Source organism: Melopsittacus undulatus, chromosome 9, assembly GCF_012275295.1.
Source record: "Melopsittacus undulatus isolate bMelUnd1 chromosome 9, bMelUnd1.mat.Z, whole genome shotgun sequence".
Lineage (NCBI taxonomy): Eukaryota > Metazoa > Chordata > Aves > Psittaciformes > Psittaculidae > Melopsittacus > Melopsittacus undulatus.
Genome location: NC_047535.1, coordinates 6,969,137 through 6,991,656, shown reverse-complemented (window position 1 = coordinate 6,991,656; position 22,520 = coordinate 6,969,137). Strand labels below are relative to the sequence as shown.

At 43.0% G+C, this 22,520-nt stretch overlaps 1 protein-coding gene across 1 annotated transcript in view; it reads right to left on the bottom strand.

Moving 5' to 3' along the window:
* Positions 1-20,026, bottom strand: part of AKAP13 (A-kinase anchoring protein 13) — a 73,273-nt gene extending 53,247 nt beyond the window's left edge. The window contains exons 1-3 of the mRNA XM_031048621.2: positions 19,946-20,026; positions 10,348-10,429; positions 6,481-6,617 (exon numbers count right to left, since the gene is read on the bottom strand). Coding sequence (XP_030904481.2) covers positions 6,481-6,617; positions 10,348-10,429; positions 19,946-20,026 — 300 coding nt within the window. The remainder of the gene's footprint in view (positions 1-6,480; positions 6,618-10,347; positions 10,430-19,945) is intronic.
* Positions 20,027-22,520: the final 2,494 nt, after the last annotated feature.

Here is a 22,520-nt window from a genome sequence, read left to right as displayed (position 1 = left end):
CATGTTAAATGAATTAAAACATTTTCTATTTCACATGAGCTGAGCTATTTTCTAGGTGATAGTAAGATGCAAATTAACCATCATAAAGTGAGATGCTTTGCTCTAGTTTCAGAAGGGGATGAAATGCTCTATAGAGTAATCTTCCAGCCCTCAAATCCCTGGCTGCCATAACCCTGCACTCCCAGCTTGGATCCTCTGCCTGCCTTTCTCACCGGTTCCATATGCCATCCTACACAGCAATTGCTGTGCCTTTCTGTCCATTTCTGGCTAAACCTGTTATTGGTCAAGGCATTAGCAAACTGCCAAAGGTTTATGGAGAGCAAGTAATGGGGAACTGGGTCATCATGACTCCTGATGACAAACTCCAGCCTCTTCTGTGATACCTGGGATGAGTCGGTAGCTCTCAGCCACAAGAGCTCAAAGGCAATGTACTGTTCCACTACATCATGCAGCACAAAAGGGACAATTATTGAGCAGTAGAAAACAGACAGGAAAAAAAAACCCTAAAAGCTTAAATCTTCATCCTTCACTACTTTCCATTAGGCAGGAAATTAATGCCAGGGTTTGCAGCATTTTTCAATTCCAACTGTAATTGACAAATACTGTTCCAGACGCTCAGCCACTCTGTATTACACGTCTTGAGTCATACTGCCATTTTCTGGTTTAGTTTGCCCCAAAAACAGTAAGTGTAAGCCAAACTGGTTCCCTCTGGCCAAAGGCCATATGCTGACCATACAGCAGAAGAGCCTGTGCACCCTCTGTGCTCCACATGGTTAGCATGAAAAAACACAAGCCCCTCTCTGACATCACCTTCAGTCTGAAATGGTGTTTGCCTCAAGGGACTGACATGGGAAGTTTCAATTTATTCTCCTGCAGAGTCCTGTGCTCTATCATTTAAAATAATAACAGGGAGAATGATCCGTCAGACCACATATAACAGACTATTCAGCAAAGCCACAGCAGTTAATTGTTTTCAAATAGCAGGCTCGGTGGGTTTCAGTGCTCAGGGAGCTGCAGGCTTTCAGCTCTCATTTGGCATAAGACAGTGGGCTACAAAACCCAGTTCTGAAGGGACAGATGGGCACCCAAACCCACACAGGGCTGGATGCACAGGAGTGATGCTGCCCCAAGGCATCCTCACTCAGAACCTGCTGCTATGGCTTCGTTCAGGCTCAGTAGTGTTAAACGCTCCAGTCACTTTTGCTTTTCCATGGATCTTTTGACAGGCACATGTTATAACTGAAAGCTTTTTTGTTAAACTTAACAAAAAGATGTTCAGAAAGTATTCTAATCTATTACTTCAAATATAAAGCCCTATTTCAAGTTTGGCTATTCTTCATTCTTATTTCAGTTGAACAGGTACACAACCATATCCCTAATGTGGTTTAAATAAACGCTGTCACACTATTCCCTTTCTCTCATCCACCAGAGGAAAAAGAAAACCAAAACCCTAGCATCAACAGCACAGCACCAAAGTATAATCTACCTTTTAAACACAAAATATTGGAATATATCCTTCCAAAAGCACTCGTATCATGGTAAGAATGTCAAATATCAATGATGAATTTGTGTAAATACTTTCATAGTGCACTCACACTGTAAAGTGTTGGATTTATCACACATTTGAATAGGAAGAGTAGATGAAAACAAGAATGAGCTGAAATGGATGCCCTGTAAAATTTTTGATGATGTTTAGTGTTATTCAAGATAATCTGATATTTATGTGAGTCATGATGAGCACTGACTGAATTGCTTAAATCCAGACAGATTAAGTAGTCATTATTTGGATAACAGTAGAGGAAACAGTCTGCTTCATTCTGAGACACAGGAAAATCCTGCTATACATGAGGGCAGCACAGCAGGAGGAGAGAGGACTACCCACCAGCTGTACAGTGGAAGGATGGGAGAGTTTGGAAACATTAAACTTGGATGCAAATCTAGCAACAGCAGCGTAAAATGTCAAATTCTACAGGGAGGAATTAGAGGGAAAAGAGGGATTTTTATTTCCCACATGAGAATACGGCTCCAGTTTAAAACACAGAACAAAACCTGCTTCTTTAGCAGGGAAGATTTAAGGTTTCTATTGTAAAGTGCAATTAAAAGAGATGTAATTAAAAATATGAAATACATTTGGTCCATTTTAACTTCTACCTCGAGTACCAGACTGACTGGAGAACACAGTGAACAATTCCCTTGAACTTGTGGCCCATGCCTATTCCTCTAAATATATTCTGTCTTCAGTTAGATTATTTTTCAGGTTTGAGGTGTTTTGTTTGAAACAAAGCACAAGAGTTAATCCTGGTCTGTAACAGTTAAAGCCCAGAACTCTGCCTGCACAATGCCAAGTGTGACTGACACATCTGAGAAACATCTATATTGCAGCCACCTCTGCAAGAAATTAGCTATCTGGCCAAGTGCCAGTAAATATGCGCTGCTCTTTTAATCCTATTTGAGTAAGAAAATACCCTGTTTGCAGCATGGAAATGGTTCTCTAATGTGCTCTTTTCATACAGGAAAAAAGAAACGTTACAGAAATATTTTCTTCAAGTTAGGCTTGCTGCATTGCGACTTCAATGAATTCAACCCTTAACTGTGACCAAAAAACTCATGGCTAAAAACCTTTACAGACATGCACTAATGGGCATTTGCTTTGCTCTCAGAAACAATAGCTGGTGAGAAGCTACTAAAATGAAACTAAATAAGGCATAAAAGTGAGTTTTCTGAGAAAGAACATTTGTACTTGTTCAAGAATAGGGATAAGTGAAATCACTGGGATGGCAGGGGTATAAGATAACTTCAACTAAATCCCTCCCTCTGTAGGAGGCCTTGATAAGTGGAATTAAAATGTTCTTTCACTCATTTTCGTGATGACAACACTTGAAGAGCTGAGACACAAGCTTACTCTCAGAGCAGCCTTCCAGTATCTGAAGGGGGCCTACAGGGTTGCTGGAGAGGGACTATTCATTAGGGACTGTAGTGACAGGACAAGGGATAACGGGTTGAAACTTAAACAGCAGAGGTTTAGATTGGATATAAGGAAGAAATTCTTTACTGTGAGGGTGGTGAGGCACTGGAATGGGTTGCCCAGGGACGCTGTGAATGTTCCATCCCTGGCAGTGCTCAAGGCCAGGATGGCCAGAGCCCTGGGTGACATCGTTTAGCGTGAGGTGTCCCTGCCCATGGCAGGGGGTTAGAAATGGATGATCTTAAGGTCCTTTCCAACCTAAACCATTCTATGACTCTATAATTCAACTATTCTATGATTCTCTGATACATAATCTAGCAGAGTAATTTTTTAATTCATTTGTCTATGGCTCCAGGCTCCCTAAAATTAACTTCAACAGTGGCCTTCTATTAATTATTTATCATCAATTTTGTGATCTGGATTGTAAGAGTCTTCCCTTGGTGAAAGGGAAACTCTCTTCAAACTTTTATTCCTTTGGGTTTGGTATTTTTGCATGGATGCTGGGCTTTTGTGTTTGGCTTTTGAAAGAGAAACAGTCATTCCGACAAAAATAAATGCAAAATATTTATGTCCTTGTGCATTTCCTTGAGCAAACCAAAACAAAGGCAGAAATCAAACAACATTCAAGGGGTCAAGCTGCAACCCCTTTCTTTGACAATGATCTCTGGGCTCCTGACTTCCCGAGGGCTGTTTGTCTGAATCATTCCCCAAGAGGCACACTGAAAAACTTCCCAGTAACACTGAATTTCAGTGGCAGGTTAAAAGTTAAGATGAGCAAAGCGCATGGGCTACGCCCCAGGATGCTGCCAGATGACTGTGAGAAATGACCTTATGCAGCATTAATCATTCCAAAAGGAGGGTGTTGCAAAGGCTGCCCAGATGGAGAAGGAAAAGCAGGATAATGAGGAAAAGGGGATAAAGCACTGATGGAAGAGAAGAAACCTTTCTGCCGAAGCCTTAGACCTCACATTGGAAGTGATTTCTGTATTTCAGTGACAGTCTCTGAAGCCTGAAAAAACCAAGTCAAGTTTTAGTGCTAACGCTCACTGAACCCAGCAGCTCTTGTTATGCAGCTCATGTCCTTCAGAGCAAGGAAATGGGACAGACACAGATGACAAGGAGACGGTAAGGAGAAGAGCACACGCCTAACACCAGGGACCGCTTAAGGCACCTGCAGATTTTGTGACCCCAACACCCCAAATTCTTCATGGTCCTGGGAGAGAGCCGGGACTTAGAATCTCTGAATTTCAAGCAATGTTTATGGAAGCAGCCCAAAGACCCTGGACAAACAATGGCATATTCCTCCTTATCTATTATGCAGTTAACAGAGAAATTATTTATAAGATAAAAAACAACCTTAATAGATGAAAGGTTCAACTCTTGCTCCATACAAAACGGAAACAAGAACAGGACTAGCAATAACAACAATCAGCATGACACTGGAAGGTTTGAGATCCTCTTTTTGTTAAACAACACCTTAAATTCCCAATTTGCTATGAAAATTGTGATATTTCAAAGGCTTAGAACTAACCCACTATGACCCAGACATGCATCTTTTAGTATCTTTCAGAAGTAAGCTTACATCCAGCACTTGTTTTAGTGGTTATTAAGAACAGTTATAACTTGCATTTCTACCAGCTGGGCTCAGTAGTCTAAAAACAAAAGATGAATTAAGGACTGAGCTCACTTGACTAAACTAGTGTCTCGGGTCCTTTGAGAACTGATTTTAACTGTAGAAAAGGTACTCAGATGAATTCTGAGAAAGGAGACAAGGGATCAGGTTAGTCAGCAAAGCAAGACAAGAAAAAGCAACCGGATTAGCTTTGAATAACTTCCTAAACTCAACTCAGCAACCTTTCAAACCCACTTGTAGATGAAGTCTGCAATCCACTGCATAATGAGAACAATGCAAATGCTGCCAAATTAACAAATTCTCTTTCTATAAAGAGAGTAATTTACTCCCTCTGCCCACTCTGCACTGGCAATTGAAGATCTGCTTTCCCCACCACCACCTCCTTTCCCTGCAGCATCCCTACTACATTGCACTACCTATTCTTTTTAACTTGTGATTTTCCTTTCTCACCGTTGGAGAACAAAGCTTTCCCCATAAGAAAGGGAAAAGGTGGAATTCTGCACACTATAAAATGCGCTGTGTTCCCACAGCTCTCTTCTCCCACGCATCCCCACAGAAGCATTAAATCAGGCTCAAATGGTAGTCAGCTGTCATAATTCGTGCCACTCTACACAAGGAAATTGAAGACAGTCTGTGCTCTGCCAAACAGCCTTATAGTCTCACAATGCAGGGTCCCACATCACTTTGAGGGTAAGATGGGAAAGGGAGAGGCTGGTGAGCTCTGTGCCCTACCACATGCATTAAGGATGACTATACTGTTCATTTATAGCCCATGAGATCACTTAGCTTGGGCTGTGGTGTTTCCCGTCCCGCTGGAAAATATTCTCCATCATCTGATTTGATTTAAACAGAATTTTGTTCTGTTAAATGTACTTCTCTGAAAACAAGTGTGAAAACTACTCTGAAAGTTTAGTTTTTCAGAGCAGGAACCATGCTGGAGCTGAACCTAAGCATGGGGTTTATGATTCTATGATTTCATGGAGTGGAGGCCAATGGTGATGGCTGCTCTAAAGAAGGTTCATGTCCCCTTTGATTCTGCATCACTACGTTCTTTCTGGGTGTTTTTTCATAACCTACCCATGTCAAGAAGAGTCCAAATTACCAGCAAGGTGATTGTTAAGAAGCAAAACAGAACCACACTGAATAAATCCAGGCTGTTCTGATGCAACCAGCAAAAGACTGATGCTACAGGATGGCAACCCCTGTTCAGGAGGATCACAGGACTCACCAACTCCTCCCTCCCCTTCTCAGCTGCGAGCAACACAAAGGGCACAGGAATGACTAAGGTTAGTAATAACTTCTGCTGTTGATTTTAAGCAAACATGAAAACGTTTACTTGCACGCAATTGGAGGTATGTCACCCCGGCAACAAAACTATTCACTGGAATTTGCCTTCAGTATTCAGTATATTTCCTTCCTATCCAGGGAGTCACGCTGAATTTACAGAAGAACACTGGTTCCTCTGAGAATTACAGTATATAATCTGAAGGTGTCAGCACAGAGGTCATCGTTTGCTAGAGAAAAGCTCTTTGTTACAGGAGTTAAAGATGGCTTTCATATCATCTATCCAATCCCTAATGACCTTGCGAGACAATCCACCTTTTCTTCGACTTCCTCTAGTGCCTGATTTACTTCTGGACAGTCAAGATTTACTTTTATCTATTTCACATTGGGGGCTGCAAAATTTCTGGAATTCTGCTGCAAGTAAAAACATCCCTTTGTTGCTGCATCCAAAGAGGGGACCGGATCCTTCCCATCTATCCATTCTAGGATAATTGCTTCCAGGTTTCTAGCTCACCAAGACAATCTGCACCTGCAGTATAGGTTTACTGAATGAGGCTCTGGAGATGTTTTTAACCATATCCCAACCCGGGTTTCCTACCTTTCCAAAGACAAGGTCTTCCATCCCATCACCAGGCAAGGGAAAGAGGTCAGACTCGCTCCCAGACTCTCTTTTAAGACCACCTTGTGACGAGGCACAGACACTACTCAGCCCATCCTCCAAGAAGTTCTCACATTCTATAGGAGCAAAGCAGAAAGAGTTATGAGCTGATGCTTTCTATAGCACCAGTATATCCAACTCACAGGCTCTCTGTAAATTCAAGGATGTAAACCCAAGAGCAAACACAGCTTTATAATGTTCATCTCCCCAAACTGTGCCTGCAATTTACTAATGATTAATTTGAGAGTTTAAAACTCCTTTGTAATGCACATCATTGAAGTACATGGTGGAAACAAGGATTCTGCACTAAACAGGCATACATGCTTGTTCCTTGAAGTGCTAATAAATATGCTATCAGGTACCCCACGCTGAAAATAACAGGATGCTTCTCACTGATTGCAACAAGTACAAAGTTGGAGTCATATTCAATAAAGACATAAATACAACTCGATATTTGCTTGCTTTCTCAATTAAAGAATCAATTCCCTCTCAGTGCCAAGGTGCTTTAAATGCACATTGGGATGATTATTTCACTCCTCCTTCTATAATTGTCACTGAAAAATCAGCAGTATGACTCCCATGACAAGCTTTACTTTCTTAAGATTCAAAAATGAAGTGGGTTTGGTTTTAATTCTCAGCTTTCATAACTCCTGATACTGAAATACAAACACATTGCATCTCTTTTTACCAAAATGCTTCCAGCTCTCTGTATTTAGGATCAGCAGCACAGAAAACACTACTGGCCTCCCTCTCCACAACCCTTAACAGACAGGTATTTGCATAAAGAATGCCTGGATGTCATTTCATTTGTTCAGCCTTCAGGCAAAAGCATTAATGAAAATTTTGGCAATAACTGAACATTCTTTGCTCCCAGCTTAAAATATTTTCTAATTATTAGTGCTTATTTCAAAGCCAGAGGTGTTATCTTGCAACCTCCCCTAACTCGGTAGATCCAAACCACACTTAGCTCCCTGGAGAGGAGCCAGGGCAATAAAATGCTGGGTTTACTCTTAAATTACACCTAACTCCATCCTTGGCGACATCAAGCTTAGACATCAATGCAATGATGACAGGTAGCTCCAAGTCACCTTTTTCCCTTCCCCATCCTTAGCCTGCTCCTGACAGGAGTTATCAAACACACAACTCTGCTGCTGGAGAAAATAATGGGAACTTATTGATGGCAGTGGGGCTGCCCCCGTCTAGGGCAGAGGGGAGCCAAAGCCAGTCGGAAACCCCATTACTCCGTAGAGGAGTTTCCACACCACGGAGAATTGGAAAAGCACTTATTGGAGGCAGCACGGCTGCTCCCGGGGCCTGTTCCCCTTTCGGTAAACCTGGAAAATCTGAACTGCTTTTCCATCACTGAGGAGGAGAAAGGAGGGGGAAGAGAAAAAGGGAGGGGGAAAAAAACCCAGAAGGGAAAAGCAAAGAGAAGGGCAGGCTGTGAGGTGCCGGCTGTCCAGCTGGCACGGGCACAGCATCTCCACAGCCCAGACTGAAAAGCAAAGGGGCTCCAGCCACGTTCCAGTGGAAAATCAGTGGGGATGGTCCAGCTCCTCCAAGGGACGGATACCTCACCCCGATGATAAATCACAAGAGGCAGTGAAGCCTCTTCTGCATCAGCTTCTGAGGGACAGAGGAAATGGGGAAGGATGATGAGGACGAGTGTGATGGGGACCCCCACACCTCAACCTGTCTGCGCTGAGAAATCAATTCCCAAACCCTCTCTTCCTTCCACTCTCCTTTATTTCTGGATGTCTGGGGAGAGTCTTCCTCCTCCCTTTTTTTTGCTATTAGCTCATTGGGTTTACTTGCTTTGCTTTAAACTGTATGGGCATTGCACAATACTGAGCTCTTATCTCCCACACCTGTGACCTGGTGAGCCCTGGTGACAGCACTGCCACGATATGGGGACTGTGAATCCCATCACACATACACCCCTGGCTCATTTACAGCACAACTGTGCTTATCTGTTCCTCTCTGTGTAAGTGCAAGGGAAAATAAAATGGTGATGGTAGCACACTGCTGCACATAAGTAACATAGAGGCAAATAATAATTACATAGTAAAAAGCCCTAGGAAGAAACTTTCCAAGCAAGTCTCTTACGTACATTTTCCAAACCCTTGCATCCTCCAAGGCAGGGCTGAGCCCTCCAATTCCATGCTGATAGCTACGTATCTGCTACACTCCCCTCCAAGGCATTTCATTTCAAAAGCACTGACAGAAGATGAGAAGCTACAGTTTATGGAGTTAACTTCTGAGATTTGAGGACTCTGCTCGTACAATCATTTCAGCTGGATTATTCAGCAGGTGAAAAAGGTCCAATTCTCTAGTAAGTGGTATGGTTTTAAGTTAGCCATATTACAACAGATAATGGTTTTACTGCTGTAAGGTGCTGTCAGATCTTCTTGCCCCCTCTATATTGCACAGCAAAACATTGCAGCTGGAGGGATGCATGTGCAGTAACAACGTGATTTCTGGAAAGGCCAGAACCTGCAGAACTGCTGCTTCAGTCTGACTGGAGGGCACATTAAGCAACTTTAAACCCTGCCTTTTTCTGCTTGCATTACAGACATATATTACTGTAATTATGAATATATATAGCTATATATGGCTACCTGATTACATAATAAATATTATATTTCTATTGTATGATACTGGATTAGATAATAAGTATCTAACTGATATTGATCCATATGAATACAGGATTACGAATCTGGCATGTCAATGAGTGCACGTCATTTTGCAACCAAATGGAGCAAGTAACTCTTGCCTGAAGCGTAAAAACATCATACCATGAGGCAAGATAATTTGGAGACACAGTTAGGAAGCAGTATGGTGATTCCACAGGTTCTCCTGCAAAACACTCCTGGAACAACTCTTCATTCTTCATGAATAGTCTAAACAGCACTATTCATTTTTAAATGAAAAAAGTTCTTTATCTTTGATGGGAGCTAGACTTTCTACCTAGAATAAGTCCCTCGGGTCAGTCACCTGCATCATCCCTTCTTAGCCTACACCCTGAAAAGACTGGGTTTGAATTTCACATTGACACTCAGTGATGTTTTCAAGTCTTTAAATTGAAGGAGATTCATGCGAGACCCCTGCTCGTAATGACAGCAAGGCAAGAAGTGTCCTCTCTGTGAACAGTCCAAGCTAAGTCCCTATTCAGGGCCCTCATAATTTACTCCTTTTGTTTTGAACATGCATAATTCAATGACAGGAAATGCTTTTTTCCTTATCTTGGACACCAATCCCTCTTTGAAACTTGCCCAGACAAGATTTTCTGTCCCAGTGGAAGAGCCAGAAAGCACCAGCCAGCTCGCAGGGCTGGGAGCTCAGCATGGCTGGTGGGCAGGGTGTGGGAATGATGGCTCTTAACAGCCTTCCTGCTTCCTGAAGCCTGGAAATGATGGCAACTTTCAGAAGGGGAAAAAAAAAGAAGGAAAAAAATCAAGTCACTGATTCGGATCTAAATACGGATTGAGGAGTTTAAACTTCTGTTGTTTTGCTTTTGCTGTTTTATCCTTTTAGCTAAAAAACACATCTGTGTGCCCCATCACACATTTTAATAGAAAAGATGAAATATCGAGGTACTTTAATAACATAATTATGTCAGAAGGTGACACAGCAGACAGCTCGCTGCAAGTCAAGTGCTGCAGCCATGTGCAAGGCAATGACTCACAGCAGATCCATGACACATTTTCTTTAGTTTACATCTTATCTCCCTTGAGACAAATACATCAGAAAGAAGAAGGGAAGGGAAGATGAAGAGAACCACAGGACTGTCACTGGTACACTGCTCACCTGGAGACTCCTGTGTCCGCTTGCGTTCCAGGAGGGACGAATCAGTACATGGCTCCAGAGAACACCAGCTTTCACGGTTTATCTGGAAAACAGAGCAGAGCAAATCAGACAGAGGCCACTCTGGCCAACATTATCCTCTTCTGCAGTGTCACTCTGTATCGAGCAGAAGATAGATTGTTGTGGCTTAATTCTGTTTTATAGCATCGCTAAATAAACCATCAAAATACTCCAAAAGACTTCATTTCTCCGTGGAAAGTATGACTTCAGGGTGGCTCACGCTCAAAGCAGGAGTTCAGAGGAAGGATGAGACAATGTTCAAGCTGCTAGTAGAAGATTGAAGAAACCTGGCTTCAATTCTCACTGCCATTTGTAGCACAACTGCAGACAAGACACTCCTCTGCTTTACGCCTTGGCTCACTATCTACAGAAGAGCAATTCCCTACCACCTATACTGCTATAATTACCTTAAAGATAATAAGGCGCTCTGATAATGTGGAAAAGAGGGTTAGGGAAGTGCCCAGGTCATGGTGAGAACACAAAGCACTTTGTGCTGTCGTTAACTGAAATGATGATGCTGTTAGAAACCCCCTTTTTAACACTAAGTCACATCACATGGTTTGTTTCAACATAAGCCCTTATCATGTCACCCTGCTCCTCAGCCCTTCTGTGACATCCAGTCTTTCAGGAAGGATGACTGATCTCAGCCTTCTCCCTCTCTGCCTGTGCTTTACTCCTTCTCATGTTGTGCTGTCCAACACATTGACTCTGAAGTCTGCTAGACTATTCACAACCTTTAGCTCATCCAATGCATGCTTCCCATCAATCCTGTCTACAGCCCCTGGATGCCCCTTTGCTCTCTCTGCTTCAGCAGCAACGTGGTTTCTCTTACCCAAACACCTTTATTTGTCAAAGGCAAGCAAGTCTCACCTGGACAATCCCATGCCCCACACCATGAAATCTAGAGGTAGTTTCCCCTCCTGACCTGCCTCAACACACAGGACCTTGCATGCTATGTTGTAGCTAAAATAAAGCTACTGGAAATGGAAGACTTTGATTTATGCAAATTATTTCTCCTATCTCCTAACCTCCTGATTTTCCTTTTCTGCAATAATTTCCTTTTCCCTCTCTCTGTCAAACAGGGATTTTTATTACTTCCTTTTTGCCTCTGACCTGTCCTCAGATCTCCTCCATGACCCTGCTCCATTTTTGCAGTCCCTTGTCATATTCTCATCCCCCTACTGTTCTCCTTTCTCCCCCATTATGAAGTTCACTGCTTTTTCCTTTTTATTACTTTTTTCTTTCAATAAAGAAAAACAACACTCTCCTACCCCTGACCTGACTTACTGCTTTGACTAATGACCCATGTCCTTCTTCATTTCCTTGCTGAGATCATGGAACTGTTTATTTGCAGTTGGCTGGTGCTCCTCACCCACCAGTCTGGCTGTATCCCCTTGTCCCTCAGTGGAGCGGCTCCTGCCAACACCTCTGCTCATCACCCAGCAGAGTCAACCCATCAGCTACTTTCTACAGCGCATTTTTCTTCCTTAGGTTTTGTCCTCCTCCATACTTATGTGATGACAAAACGGGGTTGGAAGGGCCTTTGACAGGTCAACTAGTCCCTTTCTGCTGCTCCAAGTCAGGCTCAGTGATAATATGAGAGGTCATAATCCAACATGCCCTTAAAATCCTCCAGCAGCTAGGATGATGTGACCTTCCCCAGTCAGCAGCTCTTGCTGGGGGAGACAGGGAAGGAGAAGAGAGGGGGAATAAGAGACAGAGTGTCCCAAGAGAGGTGAAGGAGACCTCATGCTCTATCTACCAGCCAAGTCTTGGGGTGACCTCTCCACCTCTGTGCAAATTCTATAGGCTTTCTCAGATATGACGTACATATATGATGTTGCTGCCTCTGCTCACATATAGGCATTATGCACATATCCCAGATCTCATCAGACTCCTATATGTAAATACATCTAAGATCTCACCCTTCCCTGCACCCCTCCTCAACACACAAACACACACACACCTGCATACCCATCTTCTCAATTTACACATAGGACGTGTGCATTAAATGAGAGGTGGAGAGGGAAAGAGGCAGCCTGAAGTCTGAGAAAGGCTTTTGTAAGCCAATGCTAAAAACAATGATTTTTTTGTTTTCCAAAGTGACATAAAGATGTTGAATTTTAACTGCTGCATGGACAGTGGCTCACTGTTCAGATTCTTTCAACAGAAGAAAGATACCCCTGTTCCCAGCAAGGCTGAGTGTATCAAACCTTAGCAATTAAACTTCATACTGCAGAATCTAGACATACTTTCTTTGTCTCAAAAGAGCTGCAGAGCCAATAAAAATCACGTTATGACTGTAAAGTCAATAAATATGTTAATATTCCTTTCTGTCCAGACAAAGCAGAATCTATTTTGCAGCACACAAGTTTGTGTTTTATTAAAGGCAAATCTAGAGGTTAGGCCTGAAGACAGAGAGGAGAAATGTAAATGTGCTCAAGTCCACACAAATGAAGGAACGATGTGTTTCAGACAGGAAGTCAAATTCTGCCTCCTTCTGGCTGGCCTGCACCTACCTCCTTCCTCATCATCGGAAGCCTGAGTCTCCTCACTTTTAAACCAACACATGTCCATCGAATTTAAGGGAACTACTCCTAATTTACACTGATATTCAATCAATAATGAAACATCTTATTCAATAATGAGCAGTAAGAAAGCAAAGTATGAGGCGGCTCAAGCCTATCAGTTGACTGGTAATAGATTAAAACTATATTAGGCTGAATTAACAATATATTTTTTCCTTTAATAGAACCAATTGAGTCATTCACTGAAAATGCATTATAGACATTGGCATTCTTTCAAGAAAGATTTGAGGATTTTTCCCATCACCCAGCCAGCTCTCTCCTCAGCCCTGTGCCTTTGCCAAGTACAGAAAACGTCTGTTTTCTTCTATTAAAGAAGGCAATGAGACGGTAACGCTGAGGTTTAAGGTGTTGTTTCAGATATACCTGATTCTGCACAAAAGAAAACATTAGGAACTAAATATTTATCTCAGTAGCCCTAATTCAGCAATAATAATAATCATCATCATCAAAACACAAACAAAGGAAACCACTACTATATACAAGTATTCCCTATGCCAAAACGAGCCCAGACAGGATTTGAGGGAGGTTTACTGCTTGCTCTCAGGAAACTGGGTGGTCCACAGACACTCAGAAACACAAACCCCTCTCTATCCACAGCCTAAGACTGAATACTGGAATCCCTCCTCAACAACTGAATTCTACTTGTGTTTACACAGGACTAGTGACTGCAGGTAGAGACAGCTGGGGCTGTGGGGAAATACAGTAATATACAATATACAATAATATACAGTAAGAGCACCTGCACATCAGGGGCTGGAGAAGGCACCAGTATGAAGAAATTCAAGATGAAGCTGTCTTGGGATTTTGCACACGTGCGCATTAGATGGAACAAAATCATTCCTCCCTTTTTCCCTTAGTCTCTTGTTTTGCTAAGAGAAGCCCAACCAGGACCGCAGGCTCATGCCCACAGATGATAAAACCCCCATGTGCTTTGTGCCTTGCCCACACTGATTATAGCCCATCAACTCTGTGCATCCCAAGATGTGGTGGGAGCAGAGGATGCAGTAGTGTTCAGATGGCAGAAGGGAATACGAAACAGCCTCTGGGAACAGAGTTTCAATGCACAGCTTTTGAAAAAGCGCCAGGAGAGAACCAGATATTTTTCCATGCAGAAGCCTGAATGTGTTTATCTGCAGCTCAGACACAGAATGAATCATGGAAGCACATCCCCAGGCACCAAAAACTGAATCCCATAGGATTTTCTGTTTGCCTGTGAAACACTAGCAGACTGAATGTCCAAAGAGGGCTTTAGTTCACCAGCTGGAGTTTGATTGTTCTTTCTGGGCACACATGCACGTATTTCCTGACTCTCAGAGACATCTTCTTGCAGACACTGAATATGAAACTTAAGGGACTTAATGCAGAAACCTCCCTCCACAAGGAAAGAACAGTGCTGGACAACCTGCAAGGCAAACAGGGTTGGGATGCCTCCAATCATATGGGAGCAATGAGAGATGCAAACCTCTGTTCCCAGACTCTTCCTTCCTCTCCCTTTAGTTACCTAAACCCCTCCAGCACTTGTCCTCTGCCCATGAAAACCAGAATCAGGACCTCTCTTCTCAGAAGCCATTTGAAATGCACAGCAGAAACCTTGCTAGAAACACTTAGTCACTGCTACCCGTGCACCTTTCCACCATGGAGAAGTCCTCTTTCTGTCCCTCTGGTTTAATCTTAACTCTTCCTGCCTTCCATTTCACAATAAAGAAAACAACCTGACCTCTCAGGAAATCTTCTGCTATTTTAAAAGCCTGCACTTGTCAACCTTACCGGCAGTGATATAAATCACCTTCTCCAGAGCAGAAGGAACCAGATGATTTTAACTTTCATTTCCTAGCAAACCTCAGGAGATTCATCTTCCCTCATTGTTTCAACTTTGTCCTTAAATTTACAAGTTTCCATTTCTCTCTTCTCCCACCCCAGCTTCCAGACTGAGTTTTACCTTGCAGCTAAAACCAAATACCATTGCACGTAGGAAAAAACGCAGCAGAGTAATTCTAGCTTGCTTGGTCTATCATTAAGCTCTTGTGCATCCTGCTGAGCAGTAATTGACATGAGGAAAGACTTGAAATATCCACTGGAGAACACGAATAGCAGAAAACAATACTTTAATTGGGAATAATACAATGATTTTTAACTCTATTTTTAATGCAAATCTTGATTATTCTCTAATTATTCTAAGATTTCCTGTAGGGCAGTTTTCACTGAGGAAATCTGTACATGTAGCTGGAATTCAATGTTTATTCCAAACAACTTCAAAATTTCCAGTTCCATTTACGATGGAATTACCCAGTCACCTCTAATTCCTGAACTAGAAACTAAAGCAACAGCTGATTCACTCCCTTCACAAAAGCCACCTTTCAAGATCCTCCAAACCTCTTTCAAAGGAAGCATGAGGGATGGGGCACCGGCGGAAGGAATTTCCACTGCCTTCCCTCAACAGCTGTTGATGCAAAACCACTCCATATACACAAAACTCTTATTAAGAGTAAAAATCACTGCTTTGGCAATCATTTGATATTATTAAGAGCAGGCCTATCAATTTGTTTGCAAATTCCAGATTTTTTAATTTATTTTTTTAATCTTACTGTGCATTTTCCTAGTTTTAGAGGAAGATTATACCACATGGATGAGGAACACAAAGACCATTCTCCAACATACATCAAAAGGAACTAAGTGACAACCCTTGCACTTCTGCAATGACCTCTATAGAGATTCACCTTCTAGCACAATGAATATGCTACATCAAGCCTTTTACCTTTATGGAATCAGTGGCACTAGGAGGACAACTTTTCAGGGAGGTCCAAAGTGACTGTGCTCACAGCAACAACTGAGCAGTGCTATAAGAGAACTACACCAGGATTACACCAGAAGAAGCTCCTACAACCATACGACAGTTCAAATGACTGAATAAATTAGCACTTTGTGGTGTAAGAGCAATGCAGAATTCCTAGAGTGCACTTTTTTCCCTGGCAATGTCCCAACTGGGGAAAGGAACATGTGCCCCAAGAACATTTTCCAGCCCTTGGCACTGGGATGTCCTTCCCCAGCAGAGTTATGAGTCCTGGTAACAACAAACTTTAATTAAGCTTTATGAATAACAGCAATGGTTTTTCATAAAAACCATCTCTTGACTAAAATAGGTGCAAAATTCCCACAAACACGCATGTGCCTAAGGTGAAAACACATTAATCTAATTGAAGTTGTCCTTCCAGTTCTAATTCTATGCAAGACACAAAACTGAGTTCTCCACATCATCATAAATACATTTCTTTCCTGCTCTGTTCCTTCAATAACCAAACTGGTGCAGACAGATACAGGATTAAAGCTCAAGAGTCATTTTATGGCCACAAAGTTCGATGAGACACTGCATACTTCTCTCAGAAGAACCCCAAAGAAGGAACGAAGATGCTTATGGGTCAAATAACCAAAAACATATAGAAGAAAAAGCATTTTAGGCATAAAACAATGGAAGAAGCCTTAGCTTCATTTAATTTAAGGACCTTCTTCCCATACCACTTTTAGCTGAGGATGCTGCAAATTGCATTTTGTCATTGGTGGACAGGGTTCATTCCAGAGGAGTATCTCCAGTGCTGGGACAGAATTACCAATGCAGCCCTCTGCTAAGGAACCAAATAACTAATTGATAATGCTGCCCCTTTAATTTCAGAAAGGCTTAATTATTTTTATAGCATTGGGCTGGTTTTAATTTCATGAATCAAGTTCTGATCTTTAACTGGAAGCTGACTGGCATCTGTTCATCTGAAGAGCAGCTAAAGCAAACACTGCTTCCTCAGTCATTAAAAACCTTACACCTTCTGCCTGCACTTAAAGAGTCTGAGCATTCAGGTACAGAGGTGAAATGTAGATATAGGCAATGAGCAATTATAAACCATTTCCAGTCGCAATTGCTCCATCTCCCATTCTCAAAGCAAGCCCATTTCTTGCTTTCTAACTCTGGAAAGCACAGCCTGTTCATCCAGACTTGAGCGTTTGTCTAGCTTCACATGCATTTGCAAGGTGCCAGCCAGTGTGGTTTCCGTATTCTGTCCCTAGACAGTTATATTTGTGGTAGCAGGCACAACACAAAAATGAGACCAGGCTGCCAGCTCACACATGGGCACACTGAGATTTCCCATTTTGGGTCTTGGAATAACACAGAACAGACTGCTTTACTCTGCACGTAGCTGCCCAGAGCTCAGTAAATTGTTCCTACAAGCAGATACCCCACGTGTCTCACATCATATCCCTCATCTGCTACAATGCAATCCCAGCAAGAAAGATGATGGCAACTTTTTATGCCATTTCTGCATCATCCAGGCTTCCTTCTACAATAGCAAAGCACTATGCTCAGTAACCATGTTGATTGTGCTTCCATTGCTGCAAGCAGCAAAAGGAGCTACAGCAAAGATGAAGTCCTGCCTCCAACACAGCATCTACCATATTAATTTCCCTTTGTGTCTTACTTTTTTCTTATGTGGGGAGGAGGAAGCAACAATGTTAAAGCTAAAAATAATTTGTGCATCATCTCCCTAAATTGCTGAGGGTTGTTTTTATGGTAACTTCACAAGCCACTGTTTCAGGCAAAAATCTAAACATGGAAAACTTGAGTCCCATCACACCGGCTCTTCAGAAGACACGTGCATTGCAAAACAGTGGGAACCAAAGTCCTTGTGCGACTGTATGTAAGAATGGTTGCAATCAATGCAAATTTAATCCCATCTATAAACATTCAGTAACTGAAATGACACAAGATGCTCTCTGTTCACAGCTTGTTCCAGTTGTCCTTCTCCACCAGCTGTTTTTCTTTCCTATGTTATGACTGAGTCACCATCCCTGGAGGTATTTAAGAGACGTGAATATGTGGCACTGAGAGCCATGGTTTAGTGCTGGATTAACAGTGGGGCTCGACTATCTTAAGGGTGTTTTCCAACTTAAACAATTCTCTGATTACTGAGCTCCCCATCTTGAAATGAAGCAAAGAACATATGCATCTACCACTCAAAGAAAAGACAGATTGTCCAAGTCAGTCTATAGGCTAAGCTGAAAGCAGTGCAGTATTTTGCAGGTACCTTTTTAAAATGTGTTCAGAACAGTCTTAATGGATCCCATTTGAGTTTGCTTTTGTTGTAAGGACATTTACTTGCTTTTCAACACATGACAGTGAAGAAACCCTGTCCTCTTAACTCACCAAAATACAATGACCTAGGATAAGGTACAGTTTTATTTAAATCTTTTAATTAAAACCAAACCCAACAAAAAAGCCACTCCCCAACTCCATCATTAAGGGTCTGCTCCAACTCCCAGTAACGTCAAGAGATGATCGGCCACTGACGCACTCAAGTGCTGGCTTGGATCCCCAGATCATTGAAACTTAATTTTGTCTGTTCTGTTATACAGAAACCAGCTAAAACACGAAGAATGACTGAAAATCAAGCTAAAGTCGATTGCAGCTACAGCTGTCACAAGCCCCCTCCAATTTCAACCATCTGCAGCCTGTAGAGCCTATGTTCGGGACAGCAATGTGTGCACACATGCACACATATATGGACACTGAGTCACTTGGAGGAACAGACAGTGCAACCCACAGTTTTGAAACTCCATTAGGAAAATACTAGTGGGAACTAACAAGAGCCACATTTTGCTTTAAAATCCAAGCTCTGCTGAAGAAAAACTAATTTAAGGACCTGATGACATCAGAAATACTGAAGTCAGATGATTACAGTGAATTACATTTCAATCCAGGCATTCACATACTCTGTATAAAGAAGGTTGTCAGGGGTACCAGGTCTTGCCCTAAGAATTATTAAGCAGTCATTTCACACAAGTAGTGTGTGCATAGTGTGTCTATATCGTTCAGTGACTCATAGGGTGCCCAGAAGATTGAATACTATGGGATTCAATCCTCAACCAGCATCATTAAGATGAGTTCAAAATACCTAGGAAATTCAGGTGATAGAGAAAACAAGTTACAGTTTTTGTGTCACCAAAAACCAAAAGATACATTGAATTAAAAGAAGAAAACACTCAAGCCTAAACAGTGCAAGTTCACAAGTGCTAGGTCTATTTTAGTGCATATAAAATAGAACAAGAATAATTTTAAAGTAAGTTTTTATACATGTTCTTATCTTGACTCAGAAATAAGGGCATGAAGCACAAAAAAAGATGCCATATGATTATATAGAAACCCACTGCCTCAGCTCAGAAAAGAGAGGAAAGGGGAGATGGAAGGGAAATGCTCTTCCAGAAGTTCAGATCTCTAAGTCAGGCTGTGTTTTGCAGCCCCTCTGGCTGCCTTCCTATTTCCATCCACTTTGCCAGGAAACTGCTGAAGCTCCAAAAAGCTGTTACGGAGACAGGACATTCCCAGACTGCCATTGTGCCATTTGGTGGAGCACTTGCTAATTTTAGATTAGAGGAGGAACACACTGGGACAATTAGCCAAGAGCCACTCCTGGCTCTTGCTCCAACCCATCTTCAGACAAAACTCACACCCAAACAGTAAGACCAACAGCAACACCCTTCAAACACAAATGAAAAACAGAGGCAAAGGAGAATCCACGATGCCTTTTTTGGCTGAATACATCTTTCATGCATTTCTACCCCCAAAATGGCCAGTGGAAATAAGAAACTAACTGCACCTTACACAGAAAACCCACCTGCAAGTGAAGGTTCAAAAGAGAGGACTTTTTAATGGCACAGGACAGGGAAGATGGCTCTCTGAAAGAGTATCTGTCTGCATGCCACAAGACATTACCTGGTTGCAGGGATGGTAACATTTGGCATGGAATGGTTTGACAGCACTCAGACCATCTTCATGCTGAAGGGCAAGTGCTCTTCCACCTGCTCCCCTGCTCTGCCCTGTCGAGCTAGGGGCATGGGTAAAGCAGGCAGTAGATTGATCTGCTGCAAGATGGGGAAAGGAACCTGTAAAGAAGCATCCATGAATACCATACCTTTAACAACACAACATCTACAGTCCTGTCCACCTTGGAAATGTCGCACAAGCTGTATCGCCTCTTGTGCCGCTCGTACATTTTGTCCAAAAAGGCTGGAATGGAGCAGCAGAGCCCACCATGAACCCAGGGCTGACCACGGCCAGGCGCGCTCCAGACCTCTCACATACGTGTCTCAGCCTGTCCGAGCCTCTTAGCAGGAAAGAGAAAATCCCAAAGCTGCGACCAGCTGATAAAGTCTTCTCTGAGCTGATTTGCTTGTACAGGCAACGCAGGAACTTATTGCAAACAAAAGGTATTTGAAGAGAGCTCTATACATACAGGATTATTTTGGTTTGCAACTGCTAAGAATGGCATCAGCCTTCCTGTTAGAGTAATAATCAAAAAGGTTTTCCAGACAACTCTGATATCCAAAAAGCACCAGAATGAAAATCCTGCCCGAAGAGAGAACAAAAGCCAGATGTGTGCAGCAGGAACCGTGATGCTCCCAGACAGAAGGCAGAAGGTAGGCTCAGCCACGATGGGTCTAATTCGGGAACAACACAAAGCCAATCACCGTATCCCGTGTAAATACTGTCACCAGCGGCGTTGCTCTTTCATGCCCTCACGCATTGAAAGAACAATGCAAAAAGGTACTTTCTTCCTCTCGAGCCAGTCCACCGCTCAGCAGAGAGCAGGGCTCGGGTTTGCGTTAAGTTTAAGTTTCTAATGACAGCACAGGGCAAAAGGAAAAGAAAATACTGAAATAAAGCCACTCCCTCCTGATTGGGGCTGGGACGTCACCGCTTGCCTTTTTAGTCCTGCACCAGTGTTCTCCCGGCTTTCAGCATTTCTTTGCAGTTGTGGGAGCATGATTCATCCCTTCGGAGGGAGGAAGGGAAAAAGAAAGAGGAGGGAAAGGGGGAAGAAAAGGCAGCAGCTTTTCTTTGCCAGCTTCTTCCACCTCCGGCTGCAGGCACTTGGTGTGTTTGCTCAGTCCAGAAAGAGACTTGAGAAGCGCAGAGACGTGTTTTCGGGGATGTAAAAAGACTCTTCCCTCTTCTCCCCCAGGCCAGGTGAATGAAAGACAACTTCAGGCTTAACAAACGCTTCCCCAAAACAGGAATGGAAACTTATGATTTAATCAGTGCATACCCACACACACCAAAAAAAAAAGGGAAATCAGCCATTTAGTTGTTCTCTTGTCTGTTTGCAACGCAGAGCAAAAGTTTTCAGCAACTTGCTGCCTAGAAAACACAGTTTTCCCTCTTTCTATCAGCCTGAAAGCAGAGCTTTTTTCCTTTAAAGAAAAAAAAACCCTAAACTTGTTTCATCTGAGCCAGTCAGAGCGTCTCTCCCCTCTCAATAGCCCATTCACATCAGCTGGGCCCTGCACGCACACTGCCACATGGTTTCCTGTTTTCAAACTGCCCCCTTGCAGCCCCCTCTGCTTTCCACCCCACCCTGACCTCTCCGGGGATGAAATCTTTCCATACTTCCCTGGCTTTAGACATTCTCTCATTCACCGATTCAAAAGGGAACGGGGGCGGTTAAAGAGAAGAAAAGGGGAAGGGGAGGTTTCTGGCTGGGAGCTTGTAGCGAGAACTTGCTCCTTTTCTGGGTAGAAAAGCAGGGAAAGGCCGGAGCTGTTAATCCTGCATTGCAAAGCAGGAAACAGAGGCATCGGAAGCAGTGCTTATCAACCCAACGTTTAATTGCAGAGCCACAAATGCCCGGGTGAACCGGCCCACCTCCCGCTGCTGGGATTTGCTCCACTCGTGAAGGGTTTGTAGGGCTTTTCATCCAGCTCTATAGGGTGGCCCTGCTCCCCAGGCTGTATGAGGTGCTTTGTAACCACCAGCTCCAGCTCTGGCAAAGGTGACTCAGACCCTGCAGCTTGCTGACATGAAAACTGAGTGTTCGGCATTTGAATACAAGAGGAGTCACAGAATCATAGAATGGTTTGGGTTAGAAAGGACAATAAGATTATTCAGTTCCAAACCCCTGCCATGAGCAGGGACACCTTCCACTAGAGCAGGTTGCTGCAAGCCCCGTCCAACCTGGCCTTGAACAGTGCCAGGGATGGAGCATTGACAGCTTCCTTGGGCAGCCTGTGCCAGTGCCTCACCACCCTCACAGTAAAGAACTTATTATTCCTTAAACCCACCTGGTGGGAGCAGGCATTCCAGTTCCTCTCTTCCTAGTGCTAACCAGTCTTGTGGCTGACCAAGAACATAGCACTGCCTGTGAGTAACAAAGGAGCTAACTTCCCTCAGTGCCTATTTGGTAAAACACCAAAGAACAGGAGTTCATAGAAACATTTAGTGCTATTCCTGGATATGACATCCCCAATCCATACAGTCAGACATGCAAAAGCATAACAACCCTCTGGACTGGCAACTCAGTAAGCAGGCTGAGGGCACAGCTTGGTGGCACAGCCAGCACTCAAACATCCACCTTTGGGCACCATGAACACATCCTCATGCACTGGAGGAGGCTGGGGACTCGCAGCAGATGAGTAAGTGACACAGGTACGCTCTTACCTAGTCAATGTGAAGTATCTGCCCCCACTTCCATTACGAGTCTCTCTCCCTCA